Source organism: Drosophila ficusphila, unplaced genomic scaffold (assembly GCF_018152265.1).
Source record: "Drosophila ficusphila isolate 14025-0441.05 unplaced genomic scaffold, ASM1815226v1 contig_106, whole genome shotgun sequence".
Taxonomy (NCBI): domain Eukaryota; kingdom Metazoa; phylum Arthropoda; class Insecta; order Diptera; family Drosophilidae; genus Drosophila; species Drosophila ficusphila.
The window spans coordinates 9,411,156-9,425,628 of NW_025063993.1; the positions used below are offsets into that span (position 1 = coordinate 9,411,156).

The 14,473-nt window shown below is 42.8% G+C and overlaps 3 protein-coding genes across 3 annotated transcripts in view; 1 reads left to right on the forward strand and 2 right to left on the reverse strand.

Moving 5' to 3' along the window:
• The window catches only part of LOC108096253, a 112,076-nt gene extending 109,248 nt beyond the window's left edge, over positions 1-2,828 (forward strand). Inside the window, exons 8-9 of the mRNA XM_017197708.1 lie at positions 516-743; positions 2,374-2,828. Coding sequence (XP_017053197.1) covers positions 516-743; positions 2,374-2,505 — 360 coding nt within the window. The 3' untranslated portion in view covers positions 2,506-2,828. The remainder of the gene's footprint in view (positions 1-515; positions 744-2,373) is intronic.
• Positions 2,829-9,990: 7,162 nt separating this feature from the next.
• Positions 9,991-12,588, reverse strand: LOC108096198 (leucine-rich repeat-containing protein 15). Its single transcript, XM_017197582.1, has 5 exons — positions 12,026-12,588; positions 11,510-11,964; positions 11,302-11,450; positions 10,989-11,248; positions 9,991-10,928 (listed from the first exon to the last, which is right to left on the reverse strand). The coding sequence occupies exons 1-5, from the start codon at positions 12,580-12,582 to the stop codon at positions 10,505-10,507; spliced, it is 1,845 nt and encodes a 614-aa protein (XP_017053071.1). The 5' UTR covers positions 12,583-12,588; the 3' UTR covers positions 9,991-10,504.
• A 647-nt stretch (positions 12,589-13,235) lies between these two features.
• LOC108096252 (uncharacterized oxidoreductase YjmC) lies at positions 13,236-14,472 on the reverse strand. Its single transcript, XM_017197707.2, has one exon. It carries the CDS (start codon positions 14,470-14,472, stop codon positions 13,315-13,317), a length of 1,158 nt encoding a protein of 385 aa, XP_017053196.1. The 3' UTR covers positions 13,236-13,314.
• Position 14,473: the final 1 nt, after the last annotated feature.

Sequence of the window (14,473 nt, forward strand, 5' to 3'; positions counted from 1 at the left end):
TTTGTGCGTTTGCCAGAGCCTTATCTAGGATAGTCTAGCCACACTGGGAAAATAACCAGAAGGTTTCCAGGGATTAGAAAGACTGAGTCTTTAAGAGATTCTACTTTAGTATCTAATGAGATATTACAAAAGCTTAAGCATAATAATATTCCTTCGAATCTAAATATCTTTATACAGGTTTAGGTTTTCTTATAAATATATTAAGAGTCTTGGTTTGGTTTAAATCCTTAGATATTCTAATGTAAGAAAACAAAGTTCTTAAGTATTTAACATTTCTGTCTTGTTTAAAGTTTTTATCGTATAATATACATACCACTTTCTCTCTGTGCCATTTCACCCACCCACTTTTAGTTGTAATTTTGTTTAGTTTCGTTTTACACAATTTTCAATGTTTTTTCTTATTCTGCTCCTTTATTTCCATTGTCGCCGCTTTCGGACCGTTTTTCTTTTTTGTGCCACACCAAACGACATCGACGACAACTAAACCTGAAACAACGGCGACCGTACAACAACAGCCAAGTGCCAATTACAGGGCAGAGAAGGCCATGTCGGAAAAACTGAATTTCCCGAAGCACACGGGTATCCGCGAGGCCTCTCTGCTTCTGGTGAAGGAGAAGTGCGGACGGTACACGCTGATCCGGGAACCGCTCTATCTGGACAGATGTGTCGTGTGCAGCGAAGCGGATTGGGATGATTATTTCGAAGTGCAGGAAATTTCATCGAAGGACACATTCATATTCAAAGTGAGTACGAGCCGGAGTATCGGTATCGGCAGTCGAGCAGCCGGCCCTTTTGTTTTCCACTCCAGCTGGCCAAGCCAATTCAGTCCGCAGTCCGTAGTCCATAGTTTTGTTCTCGTTCAGTTGGCTTTTGAATTAGTGAGTGCCGGCCTTTTGACTGCACATCGCCCAGTGTTTGGGCTTCGTTAGTTTCCAGCTTAGTGTGGTGGTCATCGCTTTTCAGCGGGATGGGAATGATATTTTTTAGCCTTTTTTTCTGGCCGAGAAGTGCGGTTAATAGAGCAGCGCAACAGGATAGCCAACCTCGAAATGGTGTGTTTTCAAAACATATGGAACAAGATGAACAAGTTCGAGTTAAAAGATATTTTAAAGAATATGTAGAAAAATGATTTAATAATCCTTTGGTAATTTAGACTTGACAATGGATTGGACTTGATTCAAAATGGAAAATAGATAATTTGAGGTATGCAAAGCAAAACGAAAAAGCAAGCTGAATCAGCTTAAAGTGCTTTCCGCAGAATCATCGTGGAATGTAATAAAAGTCATCCCTGGATAGCTCCTCCATTCACACTTACATGCTCATAACCTTTTCTAGAGGGGATAGAAAATTCCTTGAGCTGGGGAACAAGGAAGCGTCAGCACAATGAAGAGTTTACCTTTTCCCGAGAAAAGTAAAGCAATTTTAATAACAGACAGAGCGCAAAAAGCGTATGCAAAAATCCATTCCGAATCTTTGCTCGTCTAATGCTTGTAGCATCATCCGACCAGCCATCCAGATTTTAGTCATGCAAATTTCCATTTTTTTTATTTATTTTTTTTTTTTTGCGCTGTTCAGGCTCGGCTAAGCCATTGAAGGATGGGAGCGGGTCCTGTTTGGGACCCGCAGGCGGGGATCCTTTCAGACGCGCTCAGGCAGCGCACGTAGAGCGGCTGCCAAAATGAATGACATTTATTGAAATACGTTATATAAAGAACGAAAGAAAAACGCACGGGAGCGCAACAAAATGGCTGCGTGAACGTCGCGGTGGGAAAAAGGGCGAAAAAGAGACAGCCAGACTCTGGGACAATGCTAGACAGACAGATTCGGTACAGGAAACAGTTAACAAAAAAAAAAAACATTTTTCAATCCCTTTTAACAAATTAATTTCCATTATAAAGAGTTTTTACATCGAAATTAATTGAAGTGGTAGTCCTTTTTGTCTCGTGAAAAGTAACCCAATACTTTGAATATTTTTTCTAGGTTTTTAGGTTGTTTTTAAAGTTAGTTGTGATTTTTCTTATTTTTAAGTTGTTAAAAAATATCAAAAGAGTTAAGAAGAATTCAGTTTCCTTATATTTTGATGAGTGTAGTCTGTTTGAGGCCGGCGGCGCATAAATTGAAACGTTTAGTTCCGGCCAACTGAGCGGCTGACAAACGCCCGCACACTCCCATACTCAAGCACACTCTTGCGCACACACACACACACGTGCGTACACGCACTCCACGGGTCCTGTCAAAATGACAACCTTGCTGGGTGGTAAAATTCAGGGGGATAGCGGGGGATTGGGGGTACTGGGTAGGGGGTTGGGGGTCAGGCGGACCAGTCAATCAAATACGTCTAACGGGTTTACACGCCGCTTTATTTATTCGCAGGCGGAGGACGGCGTGCGGACGAAGCAGTGGTACACACAGCTGCAGTACCACGCCCAAGGGATGGGGGCGTGGCGAAAGAGGCGCAACGCCCTGGCCAACATCATGATCAACGGGATGCTGGCGCGTAGTTAGCCGAGTTAGCCCTTCCCAAATGCAAGCCCGGAGCCAATCGAAAACCATCCGCAGGACACCGGACACCGAATAGTTGGACAAAGGACATAAAACTCAACAATTGGTTATGCATTTAATGTGTATTTATGCGCTATTAACCAACGAGCAATTTCGTATCGTAATTATAATTTAAGTGATATACAATTGAATCGAGCACGCATAACGCTAGTTAGTGTTTACATAATACCTATATCGATATCTATACCTACACCTATACTATGCATAACCATACGTACACACACGATTACCCTGAATACAATGCAATAAAATACCATACACTAATTAAACACTTCAAATGGCGCAATAATTGAGAGGCTATTTGTTTTTGGGCCTGCTTCATAAATTCTGCTTGTGGCATGTCTATTGAATCCACCTGGCCCAATCTGCACGAGGAGGAGCTTCACAATAAATCTCACGTTGCTGAATTATTTTTAAATTTGGCCCAGAGATTTATGGCCAGACGGCAAATTATATAGGGAACCAAGGCACGCACGTGGCCCAGACTAAGTCCAAAACAATCACAATCACAGTCCCTGCCGAAAAGTGCTCGGCAGAAACCATAAAGCATTGAAATATTTTCGGAATTATAACAGGCCATTGAGTGCGGGCGAGTTGATTAAACCATTTTAAATCCCATGAACTCATATTTGGCCAGCAACAAAAGCACTCAAGTGGCAAGGGTCTGGGCTTTGTTGTTTGTTTAATTACACAAACAACAGGGCAGATTATTATGGTTAAACACGAAACGGTAATTGTTATGGCCAGCAATTGCTGCGACAATTGTAATGGCCAAATACGAAAATAAATAAGTGGACAAGCTTTAGTTGTCGGGACCTGTACTATATATCTGTATCTGCGGTTACCTCTGGTTTAGAACACTAATCTATGGATATATTCTGCTAATGGATTTTGGTAATATAATTCTGTGCATGCAACAAAAACGTGAATTTTCACAAGTAAATAGCACATCAAAATTGAAATAACTTGTTATTTAAAGATATCATCAAACCATATAAAATGCTAATACTTAGTTTTAATAAAAGGACTTATACATATATACTCTTTTAATTTATATAATATTTTCGTTTTGTGTAGCATACATTTCCGGGCTGCGTAAAGCTGTAGTTATTAACTTTTCATTAGTTTATTAAGCCATTGAACTTTATTACAGCCTGTGCTGTTTAGCTAGATTCCAATTCCAGACATTCAACATGCCAAATTGTTTAGTGGAAACACTCGACCTCGTCTGCTTTCTGTTTTCCCTGCGGTTAGCCCACATAAACAACAACACTGCGGACACGTTGAAATTAGTTCGGTTAAGGCAATGGGAAAATGATTTCCAGACTCGCCTGCGGCGCATCAAAGCCTTTGATGGCTTCCGCTGTAAATTATACTAATACGCCACGTAAACAAGTTCCAAATCCTTTAAAGCTCCGCAAGAAGGCAAAACTAGGGAAAATTGAAAAGCGCCGGCAGAGGCGACGCTCTGAGGAAAATATTGTAGCCAGTGCTTCTCTAGCCACGGCAAAGGCAAAGGGAAACTGCATGCTGAGCGCAATTATGCTGGACAAACATTTACTAGTCAGGCGGAGCAACCAAGACTGTTACACAGAGAGAAATTTGAATACCATTTAACAGCAGGAGGTGTAGAAAATAATCAATATGATATTAAGAAAGCAAGTTGGTTATTAAACTTGTCCTCTTACTATATTAATTTAATTACCTTACAATCATAATTTAAATGAAACCCTTTGACTTAGTTACTAATTCGTTTAGTTTGTAATTTTTACTGGAATTGTATCAATTTGTTTTTGAATTTGGAATGGTCTGTTGTTTTCTCTGTGCAGCAGGTGGAAATGGGTTTGGAGGTCGGTACTTAGCATGCACCTTGGCACATACACTCAGAACCCTTTCGATGCCACTACGCTCAGTGTTCAGCTCCGATGCTTGCCAAACACAGACTGAGCCAGAGACTCTGGCCCAAGTCAGCTGGAGATGTTGACTAGGTCGTGAACGTGTTATAACAATAGGGTGTCGCGATGGCGGGCAGAGGGATGTGGGGATGCGAGGAAGTGGGGAGGCTGGCAGGCAGGCAGGCTGGCAGGCTGGCAGGATGCGAAAAGCAGCGCCACTAGCTAGCGACTAACACTAACGAGCAGTTAAACAAGCTTAAGATTTGCCGACGCAAATAAAAACACAGCCGGAGTCCCGGAGCAGGAAAGCCACCCGGCTGAGCCCTCCAATCCAACGGTTCCGACCAATCCCGCCCAGAAACGGCTGCCAAGCGGAACGGCAACGGAAGTACGGATCGGCGTGCAATAACATAACCAAGGCACGTAGCACAAACACGGTACATTATATTGTATAAGCAGACTTCATTACGGTATTTAAACAGAATATCCACAAATTCTGACATGCCAACTGGGCACCGTGGATCGAAAAGCCAAACAGCTTACTAATAAATATCGAATAGCTATCATTTGACTCATGGCTACCATTAAAAGAAATCCCTAACTGAGTTATCCATACGAAAAAACAATACACGGCGAAAACAACTGAAAATGTTGAAAACGTATTCCATTGAATATCGTTTCGTACGACTTTTTGAAGCCAACGAGGTGTCTGAATTTCAGCTGAATCCATACAAAAGAAAACATTTCGGGTCGAAGTCTTAATAAAAAAAGTAGTTTATTATTTTCCCTGTTTAATTGCTCTACCGCTGGAAAAATTCAGCACTTTTCTGTGGCTGACTTTCGATGATATCGTTTCAGGCGCCACAAATCAAATTATTTGCTTTCATAAATTCGATGTTATTGCTTTATAATTTCGGGTTCGATAATTAAAGCTGCGCCGCACCTGGCCGAGAAAGAGAGCTCTCCCCCGTTCGAATTCAATATCAATTTAAAATGGAACCAACATACATAAGTGGCAATGTTATTGGAAAACTTGCCGAACTCCAAACATTTTGGCAGCGAAACTTTTGCATTTCACCCATGGTGCTTGAGGGCGTGCCAATATCCACATACCCGCATCAAAAGTCGAATTGCGAGCAGTGGAGCAAGTCGAAGGCGAACTATCTGAGGACCGCAAGTCGGTCGGTTCGCCCGAACATTCCCTTTCCGTCCCACTGAGCATCTTGTAAAAAATGCATCACGTACTGCGAAGGTTGGCGTCTGATTCTCGATGCCTGATGCCTGGCAATGTGATTAGACCCCAGGCACACTGGATGCACTAACTTTTCCGGAGAAGCGGGATCCCACACAGAACGGGCACGAATGCGGCATATGCTGCCTCCGACCAAAACTACGGATGGGCAATAAAAATTTGTCGCCAGGCCAATAAATGTGGAGCAACTCCAAAAGCCAAGAAGCCCCGGCGCGGAAAAACTAACCGAAAAAACCATTCCATTGCTGTATTTAAAATGCCGCAAAACTTGCACACCACAGAACCAGAAACAAAAAAGGGACACAATGGAAAAACAGGTGAGACAAGCTGACTCTGGGTCATGTCCCCTTGCTTTCCCCCTCAGCTGCTCCTATTTTGACCGTGCTCAACAAGATTTGAAGTAATAAAAAATTGAAATTAAAAGTTCCACTTCAGTTGCCCACTTGGCCGGTAACCGCGAATGGCGACACAGTTTTCACACGAAATAGGTCGTAAAAATTATGAGAAAATCCGCGGTTTAAGGTGAGCTGGCGAGAATTGCCAGATATGACAACTTTTTAAGGCTATTATTATTAGCGAGGAAGTTTTGGGGGAAGTGCCATTTATAGCGATACACTTTTAGCTTATATTCATTTCGATAATACAACTCATTGTTGGAAAAATGAAGATTTTTTCCTGCTTTAAAATATCTATACCCAACGAAGTAAAAATGTTGCATATTTTACGACATTGAAAAAAGTTAATACTCATTTTTTTTATAAGTTTTCTATGAAATGCTCTTTTCAGGTTTTTTAGACAACATCTCTGATCCGTTCTTAGGTAAACTTGCTCTACTAATACCGCCCACCACCCCCTCCTTTTCTATCCACTTCAGCTGGCTGCTCAATGAGGTCAATGGGCAGGCATTTCATTTCCATAATTTTCATTATTTCGCGTTTAGAGCAAATCAAACAAATCGTTCTACGGAAACAAAAGAAATTTTAATTGTTCGGCGGCCTTGTCAGTTTCCTGTCTCCGTGTTGGTGCAGCGTGTGGATGTTTGGGTGTGTGGATCTAATCAAAATTGCTGTGCACACACATTCAGCATATTTCACACATCGTAGCCGACGGAGAGCACATAAGAATAATGTGCGACACGTTCGGGCATAAACCGAATTAAGTATACGCCGCGTTTGCCAGTCAGCCAGGCGGGCAGGCAGCCAGGCAGTCAGGACCTAGTACGGGCCGGAGTCGTAGAGCCGGAGTGTCGGAGTGTCGGAGTGCCGGAGTCCGAGCCGCAAAACCAACCGCACACACACACATACGTAAACACACTTTACGCAAAGTCGCATTTTTATGCGTTGTAGCTGCTCCAAAGTGGCAAGCAAACACCCCCGCCCACAATCCACGCCCCCCGGCAGCATGTGCTAAATATGTACGAAAAAAAAGAATAAAATCAAAAAAAAAAAAAAAAAAAGAAAATGTGGCAAAAAGTTTTTGTGCGCACGCCGTGGAAAGGCCAACGTCTAAGTGAATTTGCCATAGTCAAATTTGGTGCGGCTTGCCTTAGGTCAGGTCTGCGAACTACGGCTCACGGGTTACGGAATAGGGAATACGGAATATGGAGTACGGAATACCGAACATCGAATACGGACTCGAATTTTCCAAGCAAAAGCACAAGTGCCAGTGCCGCTCGCGTGAACTGCATGAAATTTGCATTAATTTGCTTGGCCAAGCTCTTTCAAACAATTTCAGGGGCCAGCCGCACAATAAAATCCCCAATCCCGAAATTATTAAAAATTTCAAATAAATCACAAGTTTGACCAACATCCCCGCCTCTCGTTTCGCAAAACCAAAACGACAGCAGCTGCCGGCGAACATCGTGACCGACTGCCGCCGAGTTCAGTGTGTCAATCGAACTCGGCCTTTTGGCCGAGTGGCATTTACAGAGAAATCCGCTGACAAAAGCGCGCGCCTGAGCAGTCGACTCGAGTGGACTTGGAAAGACTCAAGAGCAAATGAGTGTGCCATTTGAGTGCGACTCGAAATTATGAGGAAAAACTCCGCTTACACCAATGTTTATTGCAGTGGCAGTCAAAAAAACGTAAAGGGGATGATTGCAAACTTGACTACCACCAGAAATTCACCTCAAAGTTTGGTTTTTGGAAAGAATAGTCGAAAAGCTTGACTTCATGTCTGTAAAACCAGAGAGGACATGTCAAATGTATCTTTTCTTGTATTATATACCTTAAATTCAAGATAAAAGCTTATTTTGGTAAGCAACTAAGCCGTTAAATATTTGCTTGCAAATTTATTTGTATTTTCATGACAAATATACAAATGTCATGCTGGAAGACAACACGAAAAATAATTTAAATCAATTTAAAATATAAACAGAAGTAAGTTTAGCTTGGATTAACACATAGGGAACACATTTTCCAAACTCTTGAATATTTAATACGCCGAATTCAGTTATCAATTGTAGTTTTTCGAACTTATCAAATTGACCTTCTGTTATCCGAGGAAAACACTTAAGCGGCAATTGGTCATTGACTGGGCGAAGGAATCTTCGACCCATCGGAATCCTTTAAGTCGAGTTGGTAGGCTCGACGAGAAACGCTAAGATGTTTGCTTAGCTGGCAGGAGACTTTAAACTTGGGGGAATTTGCATACATTAAGGGTGTTTTGTTATTTTGTTAGCAAAAGGCAATTCAAATCCTTTTACTTCCGCTTTAGGCAGCAACGACTACGGCAAAAGACAGATGCGACTGATAGCAGGATTCACATTCGCAACACCACCCATCGCCCCCCAGGTTTTCCTGGAGCCCCAACCCCTTCCTCTAGTTTTCCCAGCCGTATTTAACGGTGACGCGTGCGTAGCGTATAAAGAAAAATATGATTACATATTGTTGTATTTTGAATAGCTGGGGTAAGGGAATGGAAAAGGGTTGACATTCTTTTTTTAAGGCCGTGTCAGAAAGCGGAGCCCAGCCACTCAACGGCAATCAGCGCCAAATTCCGCACAGAAAACCATTTAGTCCAAGAATATTTTTGATTATAAGTAATATTTTCGTGTAAATATAAAACACAAGCAATGTAATGATTTCTAGTGTCCAGCATAGGGAATTTAAACCGGATAAAATCATATATACTACTTTTTTAAGGTCAAATTTTCAAATACTTTTTTTCGGTGCAGAAAACTTAAATTCAAATAGCCAACAACAACAGCCGATGCAACAACAAGGCAACAACAATGGCGGCATTCAATTTTTATACCCGTTTTTCGTAGAGTAAACGGGTCTACTGCATTTGTGGAAAAGTATGTAACAGATCGAAGGAAGCCTTTGTGACCCCATAAAGTATATAGATTCTTTATTAGGAATATCAGATGAATTTTAATCTTTAAGTAATATTTTTAAGGATTACCTTTAAAATAAACCCTCACAAACTTACTATGCACTTGTAAGTAAGTGTAAAGATATTTTATATAATTGTCAGTCTCTGATAGTCGTGGCACTTGACTACAGCGTTTTCTCTTGTTAATATTTGCCTTGCAAATTTTCTATAAAATGCATTTGTTCCCTTCAAGCCTCCTCCCCCGGGAATCGCGAACCCCCTCAAAATTGGTGGGCGGCAGAACCGGAGACCGATGACTGGCGGAGGACCCACTATCACCCACAACACCCGAAACTTTGAAACTGGAAAACTGGCAACAGGAAGCAGCCAGCGCCGGGCCAAAGTGGGAAAGTGAATGGAGCACGGCAATGTCAACACATGGAAATTGCAAGGACAACGTTAAAAAAAAGGGAAAAACTAAAAAAAGAAAACGAATAGCAGCAGCCACAGTAACTATAAACTGGAATGATATTGCCAACGAACATAACATAACAACACAGACAAAAATCAACCATAATTGTAAACGATTGGATTTTAATAAAATAAAAAATATATAAATATTCATTTGGGGTGTCCCATAAATCTCTTGGTTAAAAATACTTTTTTGTGCCTTAAAGAAAATGATAAATGGGAACTGTGTTGCTTTTTTAAAATAATTTTGGGGGACCAAGTTTGCACATGTTTTTATGAGTGCAACCAAATGGCAAAAACGGAGCTACTGAACCCAATAGGACCCAAGATAGCTCCTGGAATGAAGTTAGGCTGGGCCGGGCGGAAGCAATAAATTGGTAAGGTAAAAAGCTTGTCGCAAACGCAGACACCGGTAAAAAGCGGCACGCGAGGCCGAGACAGGCCCTTCATTTTTGCTCCACCATAAATCCGGAGGAGGAGTGAAATAGAGGTGCAAAAGGATGGTTTATTTCCCATGAGGTTCCAAATTAATACGTAATGTCTGCCATGCAAATACATAATTGACTTTAAATTTGTTTTGACAAGAACAAGTGGAAAACTTTGCTAACGTGATTGGAGAAAGAGAACCTGCAAGTTTTGAATCTTACATACATCATTTTAGCCAGCGGCTTTAAACTTGGTTTAAAATAGTTCAAAAACAATATCAAAACACCAGAGTTCAATAGGTGGTTGCTGTTATTTAAAAATGATGGTAACGGCTTGGTATTTTAACTATCTATTTGCTGTTGTCGCAGAAAACAATTATGTATTGTCTAATAATAATGAAATATTTATCGTATTTATACACATATTATATGTGTCTAAATAGTACATTACTTCAGCACTCTAGTACACATAAACTAAAAATATAAACATTATATGATTTTACTAAGATTAAATTATTACCAAAGAGACCTTTGGATGGTTTTAATATGTTTTTTTCAACATCATTTTGTCTGATGCATTAATCTTATTGGACTTTTTTTATAGCAACGCTGGTTATGTCAGCTTCCTTCAGCTCCTCATCGGTGGTGCCATTATAGATGTGTTTGAGATACAGATTAAAGTAATCTGTGTAGTTCATGGGCGTGGAAATTTGATGCTTTCGAACAGGAAGTCGCGGGGAAAGGGACAACATGCTTGCCCACTGTCCATCGCAGAGGTCATCGTAACGCAGCAGACCCACCTCGTGACCTCCTAAGTCGCCAGGCCCTCGGCACATGGGTTGCTGACCATCCCAGAGCTTAAGCACAAATTCACGGATCCATCTGGCCAAATAGAGAGCCCGACAGTCGCAGTGCCAGGGATTCTTGTCAAGCTTGACGGCGACCAGCTTTTCCAGGACATGTAGTGATCCGTAGGGCAAATACATAAGCTTATTGGAATCAATGCGACTAATAAACAAAAAAAGAATATTAGAAAATCCTCTAAAAAATTCACGAACTTTTACTCACAGTTTCTCGAGTTGTTTTAAGGGCTCAAAAGCTCTTTCATTGAAATTTTTGAGAACATTATTGTTGAGCAACAAAATCTTAAGATTACTCAATCCCTGAAAGTCATCGGCCTCCAAGGTTGTCAGATTATTGGAAAAAAATGTCAATCGTGTGAGGCCACTGACATTCAAGAAGAGATTAGCAGGAATGCTGGACATGGAGTTCTGACCCAAAAACAGTTCATTTAAGTTATTGAGCTCCACAAAGGCGTTGCCATCAATCTACCATAAAGCACAAGATATTATTATTGAATTATTTATTTCGAATCTCTTACATGACTTATCCGGTTCATGGTCAAGTCCAGAGTCACTAAGTTAACCAAGTTATTGAATATTGTTCCCGAGAGCGATGAGATGCGATTGTTGTGCAACGATAAAGTTCGCAGACTCTTTAGACCCACAAAGAACTCATCATGTATTTTGGCTAAAAAAAAATAATACACTTCTACAGCAGAAAACAATGATTTAAAAAAAGTATCTCACATATTTGATTCCATCCAAAGTCGAGGGTCTTTAACTTGGTCAGATATCGGATGCTGCCCGATTTAAGTTCAGTGATTTTGTTTCGGGACATGTCAAGTTCCTCCAGCATTAGCTGATCTCTTAGGAGATTGGGTGGAAAGTTCTGGATCTTATTGTCGCACATATTAATCACGGACAGCCTCTGGGCATGGTAGAAAATTGATTCGGGCAGCACGCCAATTTCGTTTTTGCTCAGATCCATGATATTTAAGTTACGCAGTTTCCAGAAGGTGCGATGATCAATATCCTCCAGTTGATTATTCTGAATGCGTAGGACCAGAAGGCTGTCCAGATCCTGGAACAAATCAAAGGGCAGAAAATCCAGCACATTGTTGGATAAATCCAGTTCCCTGAGCACCGTCAGTCCGCGAAAGGTGTCCTTGTGCAGAGTTGACAGGATGTTCCGAGAGAGATCTCTATGGGATTAGGAAAACATAAGAACCCGCAAATACTTTATAAAGGAATTATCCAACTCACATGTTGACCATGTTCATAGGGATCACTTGAGTGACTGGCACCGACTTCAGATTGGTGTTCCAGCAGGTGAAGCTCTTGGTATCCGGATTGCAGCGACAAACACCGGAGGTGCAGTGATTCCACTCGATCTGGCTGCCAGTGGCCAAGTGCCAGATGGGCTGCTCCACGGATCGGAGACGACTCTCGATCTGCCGCACACGCTTCACCAGATCGAAGTTGGCCAAGTGAGACAGCGCATTTACCTCCCCACTGTTTCCATCTCCATTGGTATGGCCATTCGCCTTGGGTTTCGAGGCTTTCCTATCGTTGGAAGCTGTTTGGGTTCCATTCGGCATCGAATTGATGAGCATTAGTAGTTGCGATACAATTCCAAGCGATTCACAGGCATTCAAAGTGCAGTTTCTGGTGTCCGAGGAGATGAGGGGCAGCAAATACTTCTGCCGGAATTCATCCAGACTTTGGCTGGACAGATCCTTGGTTTGCGGAGGTCCTGTGATGACCTCGGTCGGATCCATCAGCAGGATAATGCTAATCAGTTGCAAGACTCCCAGCGACATGGCTCCAGCGATATTTACCGACGTTCTAAGTCATTCGCCCAGATCTGCAGTCCCTTTTATAGTCCACATCATTCACCTATTCAACTCGTAATTCAAATAATTTGCGAAAATTTGCATTTTCTGCAATTACGCTTAAGTAGCTCCGAGGGAGCCGGCAAAATTGCAGCGTATCTTGCGTTCGCCCAGGTCTCACCGGGTAGAAAACTATGGACTCTCCGGAATCCCGAGCCCGGCTAGAAACCGAAAGTCTATGTTTGCACGCCGAACAATCAACCGAACGCCAAGCATTCTAAATTTAAATAATTAGCTGAAGAGCTCTGCTGGGGGAACCCCCAGAACGCTGATTCAAATGCCTTACGATTCGTAATTGGACAATGGAAAACAGATGCAGTTCCATTTTGTTATATAATCAACAACATATTTACATTCATCAATATCAGCGATGTCAGCCTATAAGCTGAAAAAAAAGGAAACTAATAATAAACTATTTAAATTTTTTTATTTGGATAGGATAAATCATGAGGAAAATGAAGAAAGGCGCCACCTAGCGAGCTATACAACCCTTCCCATTAACGATTTAAACGAGAACAGTTTGACAAAAACTATTCCTACTGCCAGAATCCACCCTTCCCAGTTTTCTAGAACTCAACATGTAGATGGAGCTTTGCGAGAACCACCCCAAGCGAAACAGCGGTTTATTATAATTCCCCCTAACTTTCTACGAGTATAAGACTAAAAGCTCTTCCTGGACTGACACCTTTCGAAAGCCAATTCCATGGGCTTGACGTGAAGCCTATCTGCCACAGTTTTGTACTTTTCCAGAAGAGTATTGGGATAAGGTAAGGCCCGTAAATCCTCCACGTATTTCATATGCATTCCCTCCAGCTCGCCAGGTAGCCGAATGGGCTCAGACTCATCCGCCTGCTGGCTGTTTTGAATGCAGCCACAAAAGTCATCCAGTCTCTCCACGAAGTCGGGCAAAAAGAACCCAGGATCGAGGGCGATAAACACTTGTCCAAGATTGGAGGGTTGGTTTTGATCCAGTGGAATGTGGGTTGCATATTGGGCGCCGGAGAGCACTCCGCACAGAAGATCAATCACGGCAGACAGGCAGTAGCCTTTGTGACCTCCGGCCGGGAAGAGCAGTGGGGACCTTAGCGCCACATTGGGAAGGCAGGTGGAGAGGCCTCTCTCATTGGCCGCCCAGCCATGGGGAATGTATTCATCGTTGTTCCAAGCCCACTCCACTGCTCCGATGTCCTTTACGCTAGTCGCCATATCCAGCACAAAGTGGTGATCTCTCCCCTTCACGCAGAAGGACAAGCAATTTGCCCCGATCGTGGCCGACTTGGAGTTGGGAGCCATCATTGTTGGAGCCGAGTTGGACATCACTAGTCCGGCAAGTCCATGGGCAACGGCACGAAAAGCATACCAGCTGGCCATTCCGAAGTGATGCGACTGCTGGGCCACCACGAAACCGATTCCCGCACTCTGAGCCTTCTTCACCGCCAGATCCATGCAAAAGTTTCCCACTACGACGCCCAGGGCTGAGTTCCCATTGACATGGGCAGTCGCCAGCGTCTCGCTGATTATCGAAGGCTCTGCATTCGCCTTGGCGTGGCCTTTTTGCAGATCGCTGAGGTAGAGATCCAGACGATTGATCCCGTTGCCGAAGTTCCCTCGATAGTCGGCCACCACCAGGAACTCGCTGATGCAGCGCACCTTGGACGGGGAAACTCCAACCCGCATCAGGCAGTCCTGGATGAAGCGACGCGCCTCGTCCACCAGAACAAGGGACGTGTCGCCCTGCTGCAGCGGAGTGGCAACTGGCATGTGATAGCCGCGAAGGCAGCCTCCAAACCAAAGAGCTGGCCGGAGGAGCGCCAACATT